Here is a 20,331-nt window from a genome sequence, read left to right on the forward strand (position 1 = left end):
CCACGATTTTAATAAACGATTTCACAAGAAGAATAAATCATTATTATATATTATATAATATAGAAATTTAAAATAAAATATTGCGACTTTCGGTATTAAACATCCGGATTAAAATAAATAAATAAATAAAAGTGTAATGTTTTGATCGTAACATCGGTAAAGGTCGAACCGTCATTCCGGTGACATCCGCCATTCTGGCGTCGAAGGACGACGTTCTGTAGGGGCAAACAAAATCGCTAAATTCACGTCTAAATAGAATTGCAATAATCGTAATAGCTTTGTTTTTTCGATTATAATACACAATGGGAGTTATTCGCGATCTGAATAATATTACAAATCCATTTGACACTTCTATCGAAGATGTTTTGGAGCAGTGAGTATATTGTTTCGTCTCCATTTATAATAATAATAATCGCTTTAAAGTGCACGAGATAATTCTGTCATACAGCAATAATTGTTATAAGTAATCGATTACTTATAAATAATCGATTAATTATAAGTAATCGATTGCTCACGAGTAATTGAGTAATACTTTAAAAGGTAGGCTAACAAACTTAAATGAGATTTAAAAAAGAAGGAAGGGAAAATTTACTGAAGTATCTTTAAATTACATTAAAATATATATTATAAATTTATTCCTTTTATTACTATATAAAATCAGCTGTTATATCACATTGATATTGGTACAGTTACCTAATTTTAAACTCTTCTGATCACTCTGTTGATTTAAATTGCAGGCTGGTATGCTAGTTTGCACAGCTATTTTTAGTAATGATATACACTATCTGACAGTCTATAATGTTTCGATAGAGGTTTGCCTTATGTAATGGAGTAACACTATTATAAAGTACTGTATTTTAAAAGTTGCCTAGATTTTATGTAATTACTCGAAAGGATTGAATAATGTTATCGATTTAAAGGCTTTTTGAATATTCTGTATATTAATATTGTTGACAGTTTATGCTTTAAGTGTACGGATGTCTACATTTCAATTTTGGGTTAACGAAATTAGATTACATTTCTGCTATATAATATAAATACTCAGGCAATTTACTATGGTGAATCGAAATTTCAAATGCATATGGATGAATAGTTAATTTGGTGAAAATGTAAAAGTTATAGAAGTATCTTAAATTGATTAAGAAAAATATCTTTAATATTTTTTTTGTACACTTTTTAATTAGTGATTCGTTAGTGAAGGTCATATAAAGGACAAATTTTAATTGTTGGAATATTTAATTAGCATCGAGTTATGTATGTGTAATGAAAGCATTTGATTTTAATTTTATTTCTGTTTTTGCATTATTTACGTATATTTTAATAATAAATTGATGATTATAAATTATATAGTACCGTTATTGTCGGGTGCATATCCGAGGGGGTAGTTACGGTACTGCAACAATTCCTTGATACCAGTGCAATCGGTTTTGTTACTTTGTTACTTATTTGTTAAAAATAAATATAACAACTCAAATTGCGTAATTTCAGTGGCAGAAAGTAATCTTAAAGAAACGGGGGAAAAAAGTAGAAAAATTTAAATTGACGTTTCTAGGAAATGTATGTCAAAAAGTATGGTGCGCAGACTAAAAATAATTACCGTAATTTCATGTGGATAATCTGCAGGTTATCTGTGTTGTCAGATTATCATTTATTAAAAGGGTGCAGATTATTAAAATTGACAGATTATATGCCAATTTTCAATTCCAGTTCTGAGTTAAAACAAAAGTACATTAACTAATCAAATAAATATTAAAATCATTTACTTGTGACTAAATTATAAAATTAATTGATGATGCATTACAAAACCAAAATATTAAAACAAGTGAAACTAGTGATGAAATCCAGTTTAATTTGGGTTATGGCATTTTGAACAAAATTGAACAGGAAGTACTCACTTTTTGAACCTTTGTATCCGGTACTTTTTTACCCTCCAGAAAACAAATGTTTTCGGCCTCACTCGAGGTCTGCTTCAGGTTAAAAGAACAACAACGAAACTGGCTTTCCCCGGTATTTGGACTTGAAGATTTGGTAATTGAACAGGAAATAATTTTAATATCAATAATAAAATTATTTTCTGTTTAATTTTTTCCAAATTTATTTTATTATTACTACTGGACAAAGGAAATTAGTCATAAAATAAAATGATAAATCATGCTTGTTTATTTTTACACTTACGTACTGTAGATAAGTAGGATGGTTAACTAACACCTGCAATTGAATTATGGGGCCATTGAGAACAGGGGGTGAATTTCCAGTATTTCACAGGACTTACATGGAAGCCATTTTCTTATTATGATGAAGTATTATAATATTACACACAAGACATCTTCAGATGTGCATTAGTGAAGACAACGTGCAAGCATGGGCTCGAATCTGTACGTCACCAGTAGTGTAACTAGGGGAAGGTAGTCCATCCTGAATGGCATACTGAATTGGTCTACTGCAACAAAAAGAAAAGTTTTTTGTTGGGCTAGTAGAAGGATAAAGATGCCAGATGCAATTTTATTTTTCCATGAAAACACAGCTTAATACCATTAATTTCCAACAATGGTAAGGACTACATTCTCTTGAAAACAGCCTTATTGACCATCATATCTATTTAAGCACTTAATTTTGCTTAATTAATAAAAACATTTATAACAGAGTTAGTGTCATAATTTTTTCGGAGGATTTTTTCTATGGCTATATGTTGTTTTTACTTTCTTTCTCTCATGTATGTTTGATATGTATTATGTTTTGTGTTTCGTGAGGGTGTCAAAGTAAAAGGCCATCCCAGGCAAACCCTAGCTATGCCACCATATTAAGCTATTGTCTTTGCTAATACATGTTCAGATTGAAAGTAATTTAATATTTTAAATTTTATGCAAATGCTAGTTTAATTAAACTAGCATTTGTATAAAATATATGGGTTATACGCCACTGCAGGTTATCACATGAAATTACAGTAATTAAAATAGAACTGTAATGTTCGAACTCATTCTGAAGATAAAGCTAAAATTTTTAAAAATACAGTATTAATGTCAGAACAATTTGGATATTTACAATTTAAAGAAGTATTTTGTATTTTTGTCATTTCATTTTTGTAATTTAGAAGAATTAAAGTGTTAAATTATTATATTATATTACTATTCAAAATTTGTGTGTAATAATTTTTATTGTATTAACCGTTTTTATATTTTATAAATAAATTTATAACATTTCTTAATTGATTGTACCTAATGTTACTATTTTACCTTAACACATCATAGCATTTGAATGTTTTTGATTTTGAAAGTATTTTTAACTTTAAAATAACAGATAGAATAAATATTAAAAAAATGCAGTATAATCACATGTTGTCCTTGCACCACTTTGTGTTTCCAAGCACTTATTCACTATGTGATTGTTGTTTCTGTGGTTTGAGGAAGACAAATTATAAGATACAGTAGAGCATCGATTATCCGACTCAATTGGGGACTCGGGTTGGTCGGATAACTGAAAAGTCAGATAACCGAAAAGTATGAAAAAAATACATTATTAGTATAGTGTATTAGGCCTGGTTTAAATACTAGCCTCCCTTTCATGGTCGAGCCAGTGCTGCCAGCTAAAACATGCAAAAATTTAACAAAAATAATATTAAAGTAGCCAAGACATAACCAAATATAGCAGCGCCACATCACTAGCAGACATTTGAATTTGCCGACTAGAACGCGGTCGGTTAACCGATAAGTCGGTTAATCGGGGGTCGGATAATCGATGCTCTACTGTACTACATTTTTTAGTGTTTTTTCTACTTGTTATTTTAAAGTAAAATTATTGTTTTGGTTTTTGGTTTTATACTTTATCTGTGTTTATTTCTTCTTGGAGAATTAGATATACTAAAAATATTTGAAGACTATTTAATTTGTTATTAAACTTAGGGTTAATGTAACCCTTGGTGCCAAGATGGCGGCTCGTCTGATTCCGGCAAGGAAACAGTGGGACACACGTTCTAACCTAACCTAACCTATGCTAATAATTATGGTAATTTATTAGAATAGATTAGGTTAGGTTAGAACGTGCGTCCCACTGTTTCTTTGCCGGAATCAGAGACGAGCTTCCATCTTGGCACCAAGGGTTACATTAACCAAACTGAGTACTAATAGACATTAGAGAAATTTAATTTCTATATAGGATACTATAAAATAATTTAACCAGGTTTCTTTTTTATTTAATTCTGAATTGGAAAATTTTAAAATTATTAAATTATCTTGAATGTGTTGTATATGAGGTAGGAGCCAAAAATTTCCAGCTTAACTATGTTTTAGATGTTATAGATATAAAACAATATTACATTTTTCAATATGTAGTAGTACCTTGTAGTTCAACACGCTTATTACATCTTGGAATTAGCATTTCAATACCCTTGAAAAAATAGTTTGTAGTTTTGTCTGCAAAATGCTTATAAACTGCCTCCTGGACCTCGTCATCACTTTTTGGAGTTTTGAAAACAGATAATAATCATTAGGAGCCAGGTCCAGACTGTAGGGTGGATAGTCAAGCTCCTTAAACCCACATTCCTTCACAGCAGCCGTGTGCACTGGCACATTGTCCTGCAAGAGGTGAACGTGATAGAAATTAATACAAGTCTAACTAAAATGAATGTTTTCAAGCATCATATGCAAATTAGTGGAAAAAGCTGTTATTAATCCTTGTACAGTTTGTGCTATCTGACACTATCACTATTTTATTCCTAGCACGTCTAAAATATAGTTAGGTCGGAAACTTTTGGTGCCTACCGCATATATTATTATAGGATTGCTTAAAACTTTATTTGTTTATTACTTGTTAGTTTTTTTAATTTTTTAATATTCTAATAAATTTGAAAATGTATCAAAGAATTCAAACTGCTGTGTTCTATATTCTATATTTTATATTTCTTTTGTATTCAAATATATTCTCTTATATTTTCTTTATCAATGCTTTATAATACCTAAAATTCAATAAATACAAAAATACTACATTTATATTTTGAAATGAAAATTATTAATTTTTCTATTGTAAGATTGGATGAAGATAAGAAATAAAAATCCCGAAAAAGTAAACTGTGGGTCCCTGATTTTTGGTAGATTCAGTTATCAGATGGAAGCAAGATGAAGTAATTTTTCTCTAACGTTACTCAATATTGAAAAATTTTTAAAATGATATAAAAAATAAAAGAATTTACAATGTTTTTATTGTATTATCATTTCAGTTATATTAATAAAAAAAGATATTAAATTCCATTCAGGGATCTGAAATTGATTGGAAAAGATTGTAAGTATATATGACAGTTTGGCATGTTTGAACTACAGTAATTAAATTATCTTTATACAATATTTATCAGCTTAAGTGATGCGAAGAATTTAAAAGAGCTTTATTACTAAAGAATAATAAACTGTTATATTTTAATAATCCAAAAATTGCAGTTATTTAATTGACTTTTAATAACATAGAATTGTTACATTTCAGAATTTTATATTCGAAAGGAGCAAAGTTTGATAATTGGTTTTTTGATTTGAAGTATCCAAAAATAAGTGGTCAATGATGTTAATAGTTAAATTATGTTAACCATTAACCATTCATATTTTATGGATAATGTGAGAATTAATGATAAACTTTTGTGCTTTATCTGAACAAACCTATCATTCTGTATCATTGGATGATGTCCAAAACAAATTGTTACAAGAACTTTTTTAATTTTATATACGTGAGTGTAAGTTATTCAGTATGGTATGAATGAAGTTAATATCAGTAATGTTAATATGCAGTAATGCTTGGATGTATCAAAAATTAACTTTCTCTAATTTTTTCAAAGGGAATAATGCATTTCCCTTTTGAAATGGTTTCATTCTGAAAACTTACTTTGTTGTTAACATTGATTTCCTATAATTTTATTTATTATTATAAGCTGTTTTTCTTCTTATTGATTGTCCAGTGAAATTCTGAAGAAGATTCTAGTTTTATTATAATATTGGGTTGTTCGGAAAGTTCGTAGCGATTTTTAAGAGAAATAAAAGAAATTGTTTTAAAACTAAAAATATACTTTTATTCCATTATGTATGCGCCATTGTTTTTAATGACGTGTTGCCATCTATGGGGGAGCTTCATGATATCCTCTTTGTAGAACTTTCTAGTTTTTCCCGCAAAAAACTGATCCACGTGGTTTTTGCAAGCTTCCAAACTATCAAAGTTTTTATCATGAAGGGAATTTTGCAGAGAACGGAACAAATGGTAGTCTGACAGGGCTAGGTCGGACGAGTAAGGGGGGTGGGGTAAAACATCCCAGCCTAGTTCCAATAATTTTTGGCATGTTCATAAAGACGTGTGAGGTCTGGCATTATCTTGGTGAAACACAATGCCTTTTCTATTGGCCAGTTCCGGATGTTTTTCTTTAATTGCCATATTCAGCTTATCCAATTGGGAACAATACTTATCAGAATCAATTGTTTGATTCTGTGGAAGCAGCTCGTAGAACAGGATTCCTTTCCAGTCCCACCAGACAGTGAGCATGACCTTTGGATGAAGACCGGCCTTTGGAGTTTTTAATGGTGATTCATTTTTCTTACTCCATGATCGTTTTCGGCTGATGTTGTTATAAATGATCCACTTTTTATCACCTGTCACTAAACGCTTCAGAAAAGGGTCATTTTCATTTCGTCTTTCAAGAGAATCACAAATTGAGATACGATCCAGTAAGTAGTCGTGAGGTATCCAAATGTCGTAACGATTCACGTATCCGAGCTTCTTTAGATGTTGAAATACAGTACTGTTTGATGACTTCACTATGTCTGCAATATCTCGAGTTGTGTAATGAGGGTTTTCATCCAATAATGCTTTGATCTGGTCCTCTTCAACAACAGGAGGTCTTCCTGAGCGAGGAGCATCTTCAAGGCTGAAATTACCCATTTTAAATTTTGCAAACCACTTTCGAACAGTTGATTCTGAAACAGCACTTCCACCATAAACATCACATATCTTTTTTGCTGTTTGTACAGCATTTTTGCCATTACGAAAAAAGAAAAGAAACAAGTGTCGATAATGCACGTTGTTCGCGTCCATTTTTGGAATGAGACAAATTAAACGCTATTTGAATAATCGTAACAGTTTTTGTAACGGACGTGTCTCAAGGTCATTTATTGTATATTCATTGTATAGTCAATATTCATTGGTTTGTACAATTCTAATCATTTTTGCGTCAATCGGTGTCTCAACTGTCGGCTATCAAAAATCGCTACGAACTTTCTGAACAACCCAATACATTGGTATTCTTTTGTTTGACATTTTTTATATAAAATTCCATATAACCTATAATATTTTATTTTATAGGTTATAAGGACCTTTTATATTATCTGGATAGTAGCTGTTCTAACAAAAAAACAAATAATAGACCGTAACTTTTGTTACCAAGAAATTGGCTGTGAAAATCGAAATATTAATAAATTATGAAAAAATTGACTGTGATCTGAGCCCATAAGTTACATCATTAGCTATGATTTAGAATTTAACTGTCTTTACATTAGAAAAATTCCACTTTATTCAGGTTATTATGCAATTAGTTTCTAAAAAATTTTCTGCATTAGATGGAAATATTTATGTAAAAAATTTTTCCGTTCTTAAATTTATTTTTTGTTTAGGCAGTGGGTCCATTTTAAACAAGTTTTACTGTGTGTGTATAAACCAACCAGCCACAACATTATGAGCACAGGTGTTGATGCAACAAACCATTTATCTGTATAAATGGTTCATTACAGTGGTCAAATAGGTAAAGAAGCAGATTTTGCTGACTTCAACAGAGGCCAAATGCCTTGATGTAAGCATAAGCGTCTGAAACCTTGAGGCTTGTGGGCTGTTCGCACTTATCTGTAGTAAGTATCAATCAAAGATATTCCAAACATGGAAAAACAATGAACTGTTGGAAGGCAAGAGCTGGCCATATCTCATTGATGTTAGATGTCAGTGTAGACTATCTTGTTATCTTGTCTTGTACAAAGCAACAGGAGGGTTACTGTGGCTCAAATCTCCCACAGTTTAAATAGTAGTGATGGTGCAAATACATCAGAATATACTGTTCATTGAAAAATGCTGAATAAGAGGCTGTAGAGCCACAGACTTTGTTACATGCCTTTGTTAATAGATGTTAACATCACTGACAGTGCTTACAGTGAACACATTAGCATCAAAATTGGATTATTGAAGAATGAAAGATGGTAATCTAATCCAATGAATGAGGATTCAAGTTGCATCTGTGGATAGTCAGGTACATGTGTAACATTTACCATGGTATCTTGTAACTTAGATGTACTATGGGATGGACACAGGCAGACAGAAAGAATGTGATGATTTGGGCAATGTTATCTTAGGAGGTGCTTGTACAGTTCCTATCATTCCTATGAATGGAACTCTGACAGCTGTCATCTATCTAAATGTCATTGCTGATTGAATATCAGTTTTACATGGCAATTTTCTGACGATGATGCCTTCTATCAAGAAGACAATTGCATGCCAACACAAAATTGTCAGCGAATAGTTTATAGAACATGGAGAAAAGTTTCAGCTATTACCATGGTCTCCAAATTCCACTGACATGAATATAATCGATTATTTGTGGATTGAGTTAGAGAAAAGGCTTTGTGATGCATCACTTCAACCACATTATTTTCAGGGACTGGAGGCCTTTCTGATGACATCTTAGTTCAAGTTCTCACTGGACACCTACCAAGATATTGTAGAATCCATGCCTTACTGGATGCAGGCTGTTTTGGAGCAAGAGATCAACATCTGATTATGTACTGTACATGATCATAAGGTTTTGGCTGGTCAGTGTCTATATGATTACATAAAATTTTCCAATTTAATATAATATAATAGATTATATTTTTGGTTGAAATATTATTTAGTGTAGCACAGTCACTATTATTATAATAATAAATTATTGTGATTTCAGGATTCTTGATGATGTAGAAGAAGAACAAGAAGTGATTCGTAGATCAAGAAAAATTCGACAGCGACCACCAGTTCTGCCTCAGTCTACTGGAAGTTCTAAAGTTTTACGACACAAAAGTGGAAAAAAGTATCGCCGTGCTGAAAACGGTAAATTGTCATAAAGAATTTATTGGAAATGAATTGAGATATATTTATTTTTTAATATTATCTATGTATGTATATACAGGGTGTCTACATAAATATCTGTCTAGGGCAAGAGAGCTTCTCAACATTGCATGAGTGTATACATTTGGTTCATGCTTGTTCAAGCAATAAAATAACAAAAGGAATCAATTTAAGATGATTTAGCATAACATACAAATAATCTCCGACTATAAAAAATAAAGTCAACATTGCAGGAATTGACACAAAAAAGTGAGCTTTATTTTGTTACAGAATATGTTCAAAATGCCTTCAGTAGATATGAAGATGTTGACAGTTAAGCATGTCATTAAGAATAGCATGTAGATGTGTGACCTGGTGTCACTGCTTCACCGACCTGTCATATTCATCTATCCAGTTCACCAACATCACATAGCATTGCTGGGTAGCATCATATACCAATACTTTAAGGTGACTCCACACAAAAAAAAATCTGAAAGGGTCAAGTCTGGGGAAAGTGATGGTTGTGGAACAGGACTACTGTTCTGCAACCACCACTTTCCCCAGACTTGTATCTAGAAGATGCCAAATTGCTCTGTGCTGATACATGTTGCATGCCATCATGCTTCTACCAAACTTTCTGTAGTTGTGCCAATGGCAAGTCATCAAGGTATTTGTGTACCCTTGTGTTTAGGATGTTCAGATAACAATCACTATTTAGAAGCTGCTCACCCCATATTCCACACCAGACATTTAGAGTAAACATACTTGGTGTTATGTACTGTACATCTTATACATTATGGGTCATGCTATACATTAATTTATTATTATTGTGGCATTTTTTATTGAATAGATATGTAAATATTGATTATTTTAGTACTGGAACAAATATGCATCACATGCATATGCTTGTGCAATGCTGGAAAGATCTCTTTTGACCCTGGAGCAATGTTTATATGGATATCTTGTATTTATGTATTCAGTTTATTCTTAAATGAAATAATTTATTATTATTAGTTTTAATTTGTAACAACTTCATTTCGAATAAATTATTTTATAATGAATTAAAACAGAGGTAGGGAAACCTTTTTTTTTAATGAGAAGTTATGTCCTATTTTAGAGGGCACTCATAAGGCTGCACAATATATTGCAGGTTGCAGAAGTGTATACGTTTACTATATATGTGCCAATAATATGTATATATAGGTATTGTATTTAGATAGATCTCTTGAAAAAGAGAACAGAAAGCATATTTTCATAATTAATAAGGTTAATATTCTTGTCATAAAACTTACCATTTTATATTTTGTCAGGCTGCACTAGAAGCCATAAAAGGCTTCAGGTTTCCCACTCCTAAATTAGAACATAAAAAAAAATATATTAATATTTATCATATTCACTTAAATTAACAAGAATGCTAGGAATTATTCATATTTTTAGATTCAGATATTATGTTTTTAACAATAAATCTCTCAATAAGACATGCAGTACAAAATATATATATATATTTTGTACTGCATGTAACTGATTTCAAGTGAATAAAATCATTAAAAATCATTTTTTTAATTAGTGAACATGATATAAGTTTTAAAAATAATTTAAATAAGAAATTTTTAAAAAAACAAACATTGTGTAAATTATGATTACATGATAATCTTTGTGTTATTTCAAAATTGCATAAAATATTTTTAAATAATATATGCTTTGATAACAGATTCTTATTATGTATGTAAAAATTAAAGTAACATACTACATGTTCATACAGGCTACAAAAACTTTAAAAAATTGGTTGTTAAATAAAAAAGATCAGCGATCACCGTCAGTAACAATTACAAATTAAACTGAGGTTTTTACTGTACTATATAAGTAAACTTTCAGTTAATTTTTATGCATAGTGTTGATAAATTTTCATTACAGATTTTATTTTATTTTTACCTTGTTTCATGTTAATTATAAAAAAACTTTTCTTAAATTGATTTCTGTGCATAAAATAAGCTTAAAAGTTGTTATCATAACAACTTAAAACTTAAGGAAACTGCCTTTCCCAAATTTTTATGCGCTTCTACAGAATAATTGTTGTTAATTTGTGCAAATCTTTATTTAGTATGCATTTTGATTATTTAGTATTAAAATTGAATATTCCCAAACATCGTTTTTGGTTTTTCTTATAAAATAATTAATTCCATCATTGTCCAGTTGGTGTTTTATTACATTGAGGTTTAGATTAAGTAAGAATTGAGCTTATAAAATTGTGATTTTTTTCATTAAATGTTAATTATCTGAAATAAAATGAACAAATGTTAAAACATATCCAGCTAGATGAGAGAGGCCCCATAAGTTGTAGATTTAAGTACTGATATGATACTTTAATACAATTGTAATCTGTTTAAAGACATTTGAAGCATTCACACATTCTCTACAGAGTATATAAAATTCAAATTACTGTAAATATTGTATGAAACAACTGGGAATATATTTATTAAACACTAAAAATGTAATGTGAATGAATATCTCTTTAATCCGAGTAAATAAATCCGGTAGACTTCCTCACAGCTATCAGGTCTACTGGATTTATTTATTCGGATTAAAGAGACATTCATTCATATTACGTATATACAGCTACCACATCTGACATGGAGACTAAAAATGTATTAAATGCTATTAGATAAATATTCTTTTCAAAATATTCTAGTTTTTGAAAAGGTGCCATGAATCTTATCAAATGACTTCTGGAACTCAATTCCTAGATTTTTTTGTCTTTGTTGACTCTTTTGTTTTTATTATACTTAATTACATAGTGTGTAACAGGAACATTATTAAATTTTAATTTTATAAATTTTTTAAAGCATTATTAAATTTTATGACATGTAACTAAATATATAATTAAAGTTGTATTTTAATATTTAGCAAGTTTTTTAATGTCTTTGGCTGAGGGAGATGAAACTAAAGAAGTCTCAATTTATGATTTTGTCCCTGAAACTGTTTCTGCTTTCACTCAACTTTTGATGGAACAAGAAAGTATGGAGGTAATTTTGATAATTTGAGTGATCTTATACGGTATATGATGATATGTACAATATAAAAAATTTCAGAAACAAGTTAACTTACAGTTTTCCATCTGTAGTGAGACTATTATTATCGAGGAAGATATTTAATTTGTACTTTTAATAAATTACTTTCATTAAGCTATTTTAACTTTAATACAAAAATTATCAGACAATAAATTTTTAAAATAAAATTGTTAGACCACAGTTCTAATTAATTAAAATGAAAGCTAATATTCATTTCATTCTCTCTGCATATACCAATAGAAAATCTATAAACTTTTGTATTGATTTTTGTTTGTTGAAATGCATTTATAAATTTGATATATTAATAAAAATGATTTATTAAAATAGAAATTTATAAAAATTTTTACTAATATATAAAGTTAACAATATAAAGTAAAATTTTCAATAATAATGAATGAAATCATTTTTTACTTATAGAATATATATAGTATCACAAAGTATCTCAAATAGTTATTTCTTCATAGAATTCTAATTTTGGCAGTCCTTAAAGATGAGATTTGAGAGCTGTAAATTTGTTGAAAAGTAGAATAAATGTAGCATTTGCAATATTATGATTTCTTAATCAAATTACTTTTACTTTTTCCAATTAAAAAGTGATTTCCCATTTCAGCAAACATGATTAACTTCTTTGTTCAAGTAGTTAGTCATGTTTGATAACAAATATTAAACAGACAACAAACACTTCAATAGGTCAGAAATGAGTTATTTAAGGATAAATGTTTTCAAAACTGGTTTATTCCAGCGTTAAACATAATCATTTAGTAATTGTTTATTGTCCATTGTATACATTCACAGAATTCTGTAGGTACTTTTTTAAAATTATTGCTAAATAATAATAAATATAATATTAATGCATATAAAGAATAATTAATAGCAAAACCAATGAATTTATTAGCATGTGAGGTCATTTTATCTGCAGATAGGATTATCTGCATGTACAGAAAAGTTTATCTCCAAATTTCAGAGTATTTAATTTAGAGTATAAAATTTATCAAGTAACATATTGAAGAACATCTGTTGGATTTAAATCTTTAAATTAATGTAATAAAATTTGTTAATGAGTAAATTTATAATAATTTTTTTCATGCAGTTTTTTGACACTACTTATATTTTTATATAATGGTTAGAAAATTTATTTATTTATTTATCTATCATTGATACATAGGAAAAGTCATATAAGTACCATAGTTCTTCATCCCCAAAATAATAAACACACCCAAAACAACAAGTAGCATATAAACACAAATAAAAAAACAAAAACTAAGCATGGTATAAATTTTGTTTACAAATATTTTTAAACCAAGAGTAAGAAACGTGTAAAAAGGAATCGAAATTAAACATATTTTGCTAAATATGATAAAAATAAGAATGCTATGAAATTGCTAATCCATAAAATGGCATGTAAATATATGAAAAATATTGTAACTTTTTTTGGGGTACTCTTAAGTGGGAAGCCAATTAGATTGTATAAAAACCATTAAAATATTTGAAGTATAAAAGCCAGTTGAAATATTTAATTATTCTCTATAAAAACATTGTAGAGAAACATGTGGTTTAGAAATTATCATCATATCATTTATTAATTCAAAATATATATGTGAAAAAAAAGAGAACAAAATATTATAACTTTAGAATGACTACACATTTGTAATTAATTTTACTATTGTGCTTTACACATGATTAATGTTATGTTTTTTTTTTTTTTACAAAATATTATTATTATTTAAACAGGCTTGGAATAATTTTATAAACCATACGGATGAGGAACAGTGGCAAATATTAAAAGACATTGATCAAGGGGAAAAAGTGGACCTTCAAACTTCATTGAATAAAAATGCAAGTGAAGTTAAAGATTGTCGGACTGGTAAATATAATTACTGATATAGATTTTCATCAGCATGAATGTAGTACATTAAATAAGTAAAATATCGATGATAAGGGTTTAATGACTGTGTTATTTCTTTAGCCCATCCTGCATTTTCTGCAGAGGAATGTTTTCTAAGAATTGATAGTGTTTTGAGAGCAACATTAAAAAGAAAACATGTGCCCTTGGTAATATTACAATTTTATATAAAATCATTTTTCTATTTAACATTTATGTATTTATTTATTTTTTTAAAGTAATATTTTAAAAATTTAAACTATCTTCTGTAATATTTAAGCATGTTTTAATGTATTAGGTCTTAAAAATGCCCACCAGTTGTCAATTAGACAAAACCACTGTACACTGGTAGTTGGTTGGGATTTACGCTTTTTCAATGGGTTGGCCATGTTACATTTTCCAAGTTTTCTTCATATGTCTAACATCTAAATATGGGTCAGTTTCCCCATAGAAAGTCCTCCCAAGAGGTATCCCTCCTTTGGCAGATCACCCATGTGTTATGTTGTCATATTCTATTAATCCAAGTTCTTTGAAATGGATAAAGTTCAATATCCAAAAGTATATAACTTGTATGTTGTTTCGTAAAAATATTCATAATCCAAAAATAAAATGTAATTGGGCAAAAGAAATATTTATGACATGAAATAAAGCTTAATATGGCTTTGGATAGAACTCTCCAGATTCAAAACTGACTAAAATATTCTTACCACAAATTGTAAAAAGGTTACACAGAACAAAGTATACAACAGAAAATGGAAGAGAGAAACATTTTCCTTTGTGTTTCTAAGGACTGTTTTTGATAAAGTACAGATTTTCTCCTTGAATAGACCAGCTCTGAGACAGATAATTTAGAAATTTTGTGGAACATTAGAGAAACTAGATGATCAGCTAGAAGAAACAGTAACTTAAAACCAGTGTTTTGGCTAAAGTGTTCGGAAGTAAAGTGACAATCATAAAATTGACTATATAGTTTTATACAGAAAAATAAACCCAAAATTATAAGTTAATCAAATGATAATGCTGGATCATCTGACCATAGTTCAGCCAATTAAATATATAAATATAAAGTAATTTGGACTAAAAGTATAAGGTTAAGTCACCATCTTGTACTAAGTTTAATAATAGGAATTAAATTAATTTAACATATTCTGGAAGAAAAAGTCAATCTGGGGCAGGATTTGAGCCTGCAGTCTTGTTTACCATGCATTTGTGTTTTCAATTTATATTGGTTTTTTACAAAAAGAAACATTAAATCAGTTTTATTTATGACATTTTATAAGTGAAATCATTAAAATGCTAGATTATCACAAACTATATTTTGGCTAATAAGTAATTAATTTTATCAAGTAATTAGTCCTAATTAATAATTATTAGCCCATGGGTGATTTGGCATTTTAATTTATTTGATTTATAATGTGTTTGGTTGCTTATATATTGTAATAAAAAAATAGTTCAGAATCTCTCTTCTAACATTATTTTTTGGATTATCATTGTAATTTCTAATAAATTATTTCTTTATGTAGTGAATAGCGATTGATAATTAATTAATTTTTATCATCTATATACTCATTCTATATTACTGTGTACTAAGAATTCTATATTACAATTTTTATTAATATAGTTTGTTTAAATTTAGCATTTTTAATAATTAATGAATCTAAAGTAAAATAAAATTATAGTCTTAAATTTTGTTAAATGAACAATGAAATGTCACTTAAATCTACAGAATTTTATACTAAAAGTATTGATATTACTGTCTTTATTACTGGAATTATAAAAATTAACAAATTATTACAGGGAACACTTGCCCAGCTGGAGGATGAGATATCAAAATTCTTCCAAAATAAACCTCTTGCTGTTTACAAATCTCAACTGCAAAGTAGTTATGAACGCCTTATGCTTCATGCTTTATGTCAATATATGAATCTTTACTCCAAAAGTAAATATTTTGATTATTTTATTACATAAAGTATAGTTTTAAATATTAGTTGTGTTACATTTATTATACATGTGAAATTGTAAAGTTTCTTTTTTAGTTGCATTTTAAGTGTGATGCTAGTAATGTTTTTCAATGATTATTTGTACTAAAATCATAATTATTTATCAACAAGAGAAACATTTTGCTAGTATATATGAAGAGCTGTTATGCAAAATAAGTTAAACTCACTTTTGAAAATTTTAGAAAACACGATAACTGCTTGAAAGTGAAATAATAAAAGTTTTAATTTCTCGCCGTCGTAAAATAAAACATTTCGGCCTAATGAGAAGATGTTAATACTTAAGTTGTTATACTTCAAATTCCTATAACTATAGTGCTGTTGCTAATTTATTTTTGGATAGAACTTGTTTTAAATTAAAACCTGAATATAACACATTTTGCACTAAAATAGGAATGACTTACAAAACTAAATATTAGATAAGTAAATAAACATAATAAAAATTTTTTGTATAAATGCAGTTTTTATTACAGTTTAATAAAAGCATAATATTACAGGAAAGGAAAGATAGTTTGTTTCCTTTTTTCCTTTATATAGTTATCATTTTGGTCTCAATGTCTGCACGGTCACATTGTTTGGTCCAAAGCATGGAAACTGTCATTTCATTAGACATTAGACTGAAGCAGCAGTGCAATATTATGACAGAGAAGAGAACTGGCATTTTCATTAACTGACAGGATTTAACTTTTTTACAATAAATACCATTGAAGATATAAATTTTTTTCCCATTGTTAACCAATCTATTTAGTGATAGTTTTATTTTATTTAACAAACACATTTTGATAACATATTCTTCCAGCTGTTAGAATAATGTTGTTTGTCTCAAGTTTACATCAATTTTTTATCTTTTAATTATTTTATTTTTTATATTCAATATTTTTAGTTCTATCTTGAGGAAACCGTGTTTTGTATTTTCTTTCCGTTTCTTTTCTTTCGAAGACACAATGTAGTGACGTAAACTTAAACACTGGGCGAATTTTTCATCCTTTTTATTCGGTTTGGACAACCGAAAATTCGCCCAGTGTTTAAGTTTACGTCACTACATTGTGTCTTCGAAAGAAAAGAAACGAAATCAACATTTTTACTTTTTATCATATTTAGCCATAATGAGAATACATTCGTTTTTTAAATTTTAATTAATCAGGTTTTCTTCAATAAAAAATTTATCAAATTATGTATAAATTTTAATGAATAATGAAATATTATAATAATAATTCTGAACTGTATTTCCTTGATTCTAAGATACACATGTCCATCTTATATTCACTGTCCAAAACAACAATCAACAGTTGTCATAAGTAGATCACACGGTACATTATGTGCCAATAATAAATATTTTTGTCGTACTCAATGCAAATGAGTGCTTAAATTAAACTTTTTTTTATGATTAAAATGCTTTTGAGATGACATTATAATGTAGCATTAAAATGAATAGTTACAACTTATTGTATATTTAGAAGGACATGGAAATAGTCATGCCAAATAATACCTATTTCATGGCATTTGTCCTGATTTTCTAACTTGTTACTACTAAATACTACTCATACATTCAATATGTAATAACAAAATTTAATGAAAAATAATTTAAAATATGTAAAGTTAATTGGAATAACTATATTGATTCTCAAAGATTTAATATTTCCTGTTAAAAATGACAAACTTTTGCATTATTGTTTTACACATTATAAGTATAAATTACTAGAAAAAAAATATGATTGACATTAAAAATAAAATAATAAGGCAGAAATATATCTTTTGGAGTAATTACTTAAACAGATAGTTCATCTGTTAATAGCCAGCATCAATCATATAAGATTAATTGATATCAGATGTATAGTAGATATTATAATTGATCAAATTATTCTATCATCTGATATTATGTTAAAACTTCAGTTAAATTACAAAAACAAGGAGATATAAACATATTAATTTTAAACTAGATATTTTTTTTATAATAAAAAGTACGTTATTATCAGAAATTCTAATTTCGAATGATGAATAATAGAATTTGGAATTCTCCATTTTTATTAAAATGAATATCACACACAATAACTTTAAAAAGACAATATTTTATCATTTACAGTAAATGATGTGCAATTGCATCTTTTTTTAATGTGAATTCCACATGTAAGTAATGGTTAGATGTTTCAAAATAAAAATGAATTTGATAAATTGTGATATAATCACACCAGTTCTTTTCAAATTGTAAAGATTTATATTTTTTATTTTCAATATTTTTTCTATTACCATATTTTACGGACTATAAGACGCACCTTAATTTTAAGCAATTTAAAAAAAAAAAAAAATACCTATAAGACGGTACGGACTATAAGACGCACCTGAATTTTGGAAGCAATTTTTCGAAGAAAAAAGTGCATCTTATAGTCCGTAAAATACGGTAGTTATGGCTTTCTTTAGCTTTCTTTTTTCTTAATCTATAAAGTCATATCTTAATGAAATATTGATTGTTACTACATTGTTATATATGCTATATTAAGTTTTTTTTATAAAAAGTTTTATTTAGTTACTGTGTTTAAGATTTAATTTTCTATATTAAAATTAGAATTTTCATGAAAGCATGAAAAGAAAATTTAGTTCTGTTAGCCATAATTTTTTTCTTTATCTTATAAATTATCTTTAAACAGTTTGCTTATTCACAATATTTTAAATTAATTTATTACAAAAGAAAGAAATATATTTTGAAAATGATCAAGTAAAAATTACATATAAATTGATCATTTATTTTTCAGGTTATAATGAAGGTGCTGTTCGATGGACCAAAGTACAAAATAGTCATTGTTATTTCCATCCACCGGCAGTTATGCTGTCAACTTATCTAGAGAGAAAAATTTCAAGACACGTCTCGCACGGTGTATGACATATCAGGAACCAAAAGATTGTTTTTTCTCTGTACTTTAAATTGGACTTTGATTTTCAAGGATCATCCATTTGGTTTAGTATTTTTTTTGTTTTACTCTAGATTTTAATATTCCTACATTTATTGTATATTGTGTAAATTTTGTAGATATTAGTTAATTAAAGTACAAATTATGTGATAGTATGTAATTTTAAAATCTAAATTGTTGTTTTGTTTTAAATTTTAAGTTTCTGAACAGTCAACTATGTAGATGTACTCTGTCTTACTGTGAAAGAATAATACTGGTATTTTAATTTAAATGTAATCATCACTGTAAAATTAACGTAAAAATATATGACGCACAACGTGGAGTATGTAATATTTATAGTGTATAAATTTGTGATTTAAGTTATTATATACAATTTGTATCAATATTTCAAACTTTTAACATTGTCGAGTAAACCTCAGAGTTAATAATTGACATTGAAATTTTTATTGTACCAAATTGATTTTGCAATATTCTAGAAAATTATAAACATTATTGTCAAATGGATAGTTATGCTAACCTATTTTCCAATCATTGCTAAAAAAAAAAAAAATAAGTGTTGCAATAAATTTGTTTGAATGCATTTACAAATATAAAGTTTGCTTTCTTTTAAGTTATGTAATTGTTTTAATATAAATATTTTTGATGAAATTGATGAAAAGAAAAATTTTTATTAAAAAGTAGACAATTCTTTTAAAACTGTTCATTAACATAAATTCATAATCGACATAACATCAAAATTGTTCTGACATAAATATGCAAATATGCATTATCTAACAATACCTTGTTAGATAATGCATATTTGCATATTTATGTCAGATATATTGAAGTTACAGAACATATAAAAATTAACTACATATTTATTAATTATAATGAACAAAATAAATAAATTTATCTTCCTTACTTTTAAAAGAAGTTGAAATCAGAGACAATACATGTATTCGTCTGCCGATTTCAACTTTGCGAAACAATTTCAAGAGACATTACATATGTTTTAATATTAATAAAGTATATAGAATATGCTCATATTTATTAATTAAAGAATAAATTTTAAATAACCAGAAATTTAAAAGACAGAATCTGACTTTTGACATTATGCAGTTTTTCATAATAAATCTGAATAGAATACATTTTGATCCATTACAATAAGAACAAAGAAATTTTAATTTCTGTACTAAAAGTAATTAGATTATTTTGATAAGCAATAGATCAATCAAATGAAAATGGAGTGTTTCTTTTATATTAAATTATTTTTCAGTTAAGATTACACACACATGCACACATTGATTCAAACATCAATTGATGTATTTTAAGAATGGCTAACACTAGTTTGAAAAAGGAAAAAAACTGCATATGATTGTTAGTTCATTCATTGAAAGCAACTAAATCATGGA

The 20,331-nt window shown here is 27.8% G+C and overlaps 1 protein-coding gene across 2 annotated transcripts; it reads left to right on the top strand.

The window, feature by feature from the left end:
• Window positions 1-171: 171 nt before the first annotated feature.
• Window positions 172-19,520, top strand: LOC136968297 (R3H domain-containing protein 4-like). Of its 2 annotated transcripts, XM_067262299.1 has the most exons (8): window positions 194-373; window positions 5,024-5,116; window positions 8,945-9,090; window positions 11,992-12,110; window positions 13,887-14,019; window positions 14,122-14,207; window positions 15,835-15,976; window positions 18,785-19,520. In XM_067262299.1, the coding sequence occupies exons 2-8, from the start codon at window positions 5,112-5,114 to the stop codon at window positions 18,910-18,912; spliced, it is 759 nt and encodes a 252-aa protein (XP_067118400.1). In that variant the 5' UTR covers window positions 194-373; window positions 5,024-5,111; the 3' UTR covers window positions 18,913-19,520. The 2 variants fall into 2 exon arrangements, with proteins under 2 accessions (XP_067118399.1, XP_067118400.1); XM_067262298.1 differs by lacking the exon at window positions 5,024-5,116 and having other exon boundaries at window positions 172-373.
• The last annotated feature ends 811 nt before the right edge of the window (window positions 19,521-20,331 follow it).

Source organism: Centruroides vittatus, unplaced genomic scaffold (assembly GCF_030686945.1).
Source record: "Centruroides vittatus isolate TY-2023 unplaced genomic scaffold, ASM3068694v2 contig_1427, whole genome shotgun sequence".
NCBI lineage: Eukaryota > Metazoa > Arthropoda > Arachnida > Scorpiones > Buthidae > Centruroides > Centruroides vittatus.

What these genes read in the sequence shown, in the direction of transcription:
- LOC136968297 (XM_067262298.1), top strand. Translation starts at nt 303, where the DNA reads ATGGGAGTTATTCGCGATCTGAATAATATTACAAATCCATTTGACACT. An exon ending in AGTTAAAGATTGTCGGACTG is followed by an intron (nt 14,020 to 14,121) that starts GTAAATATAATT and finishes TTATTTCTTTAG; the next exon opens with CCCATCCTGCATTTTCTGCA. An exon ending in TATGAATCTTTACTCCAAAA is followed by an intron (nt 15,977 to 18,784) that starts GTAAATATTTTG and finishes TTTATTTTTCAG; the next exon opens with GTTATAATGAAGGTGCTGTT.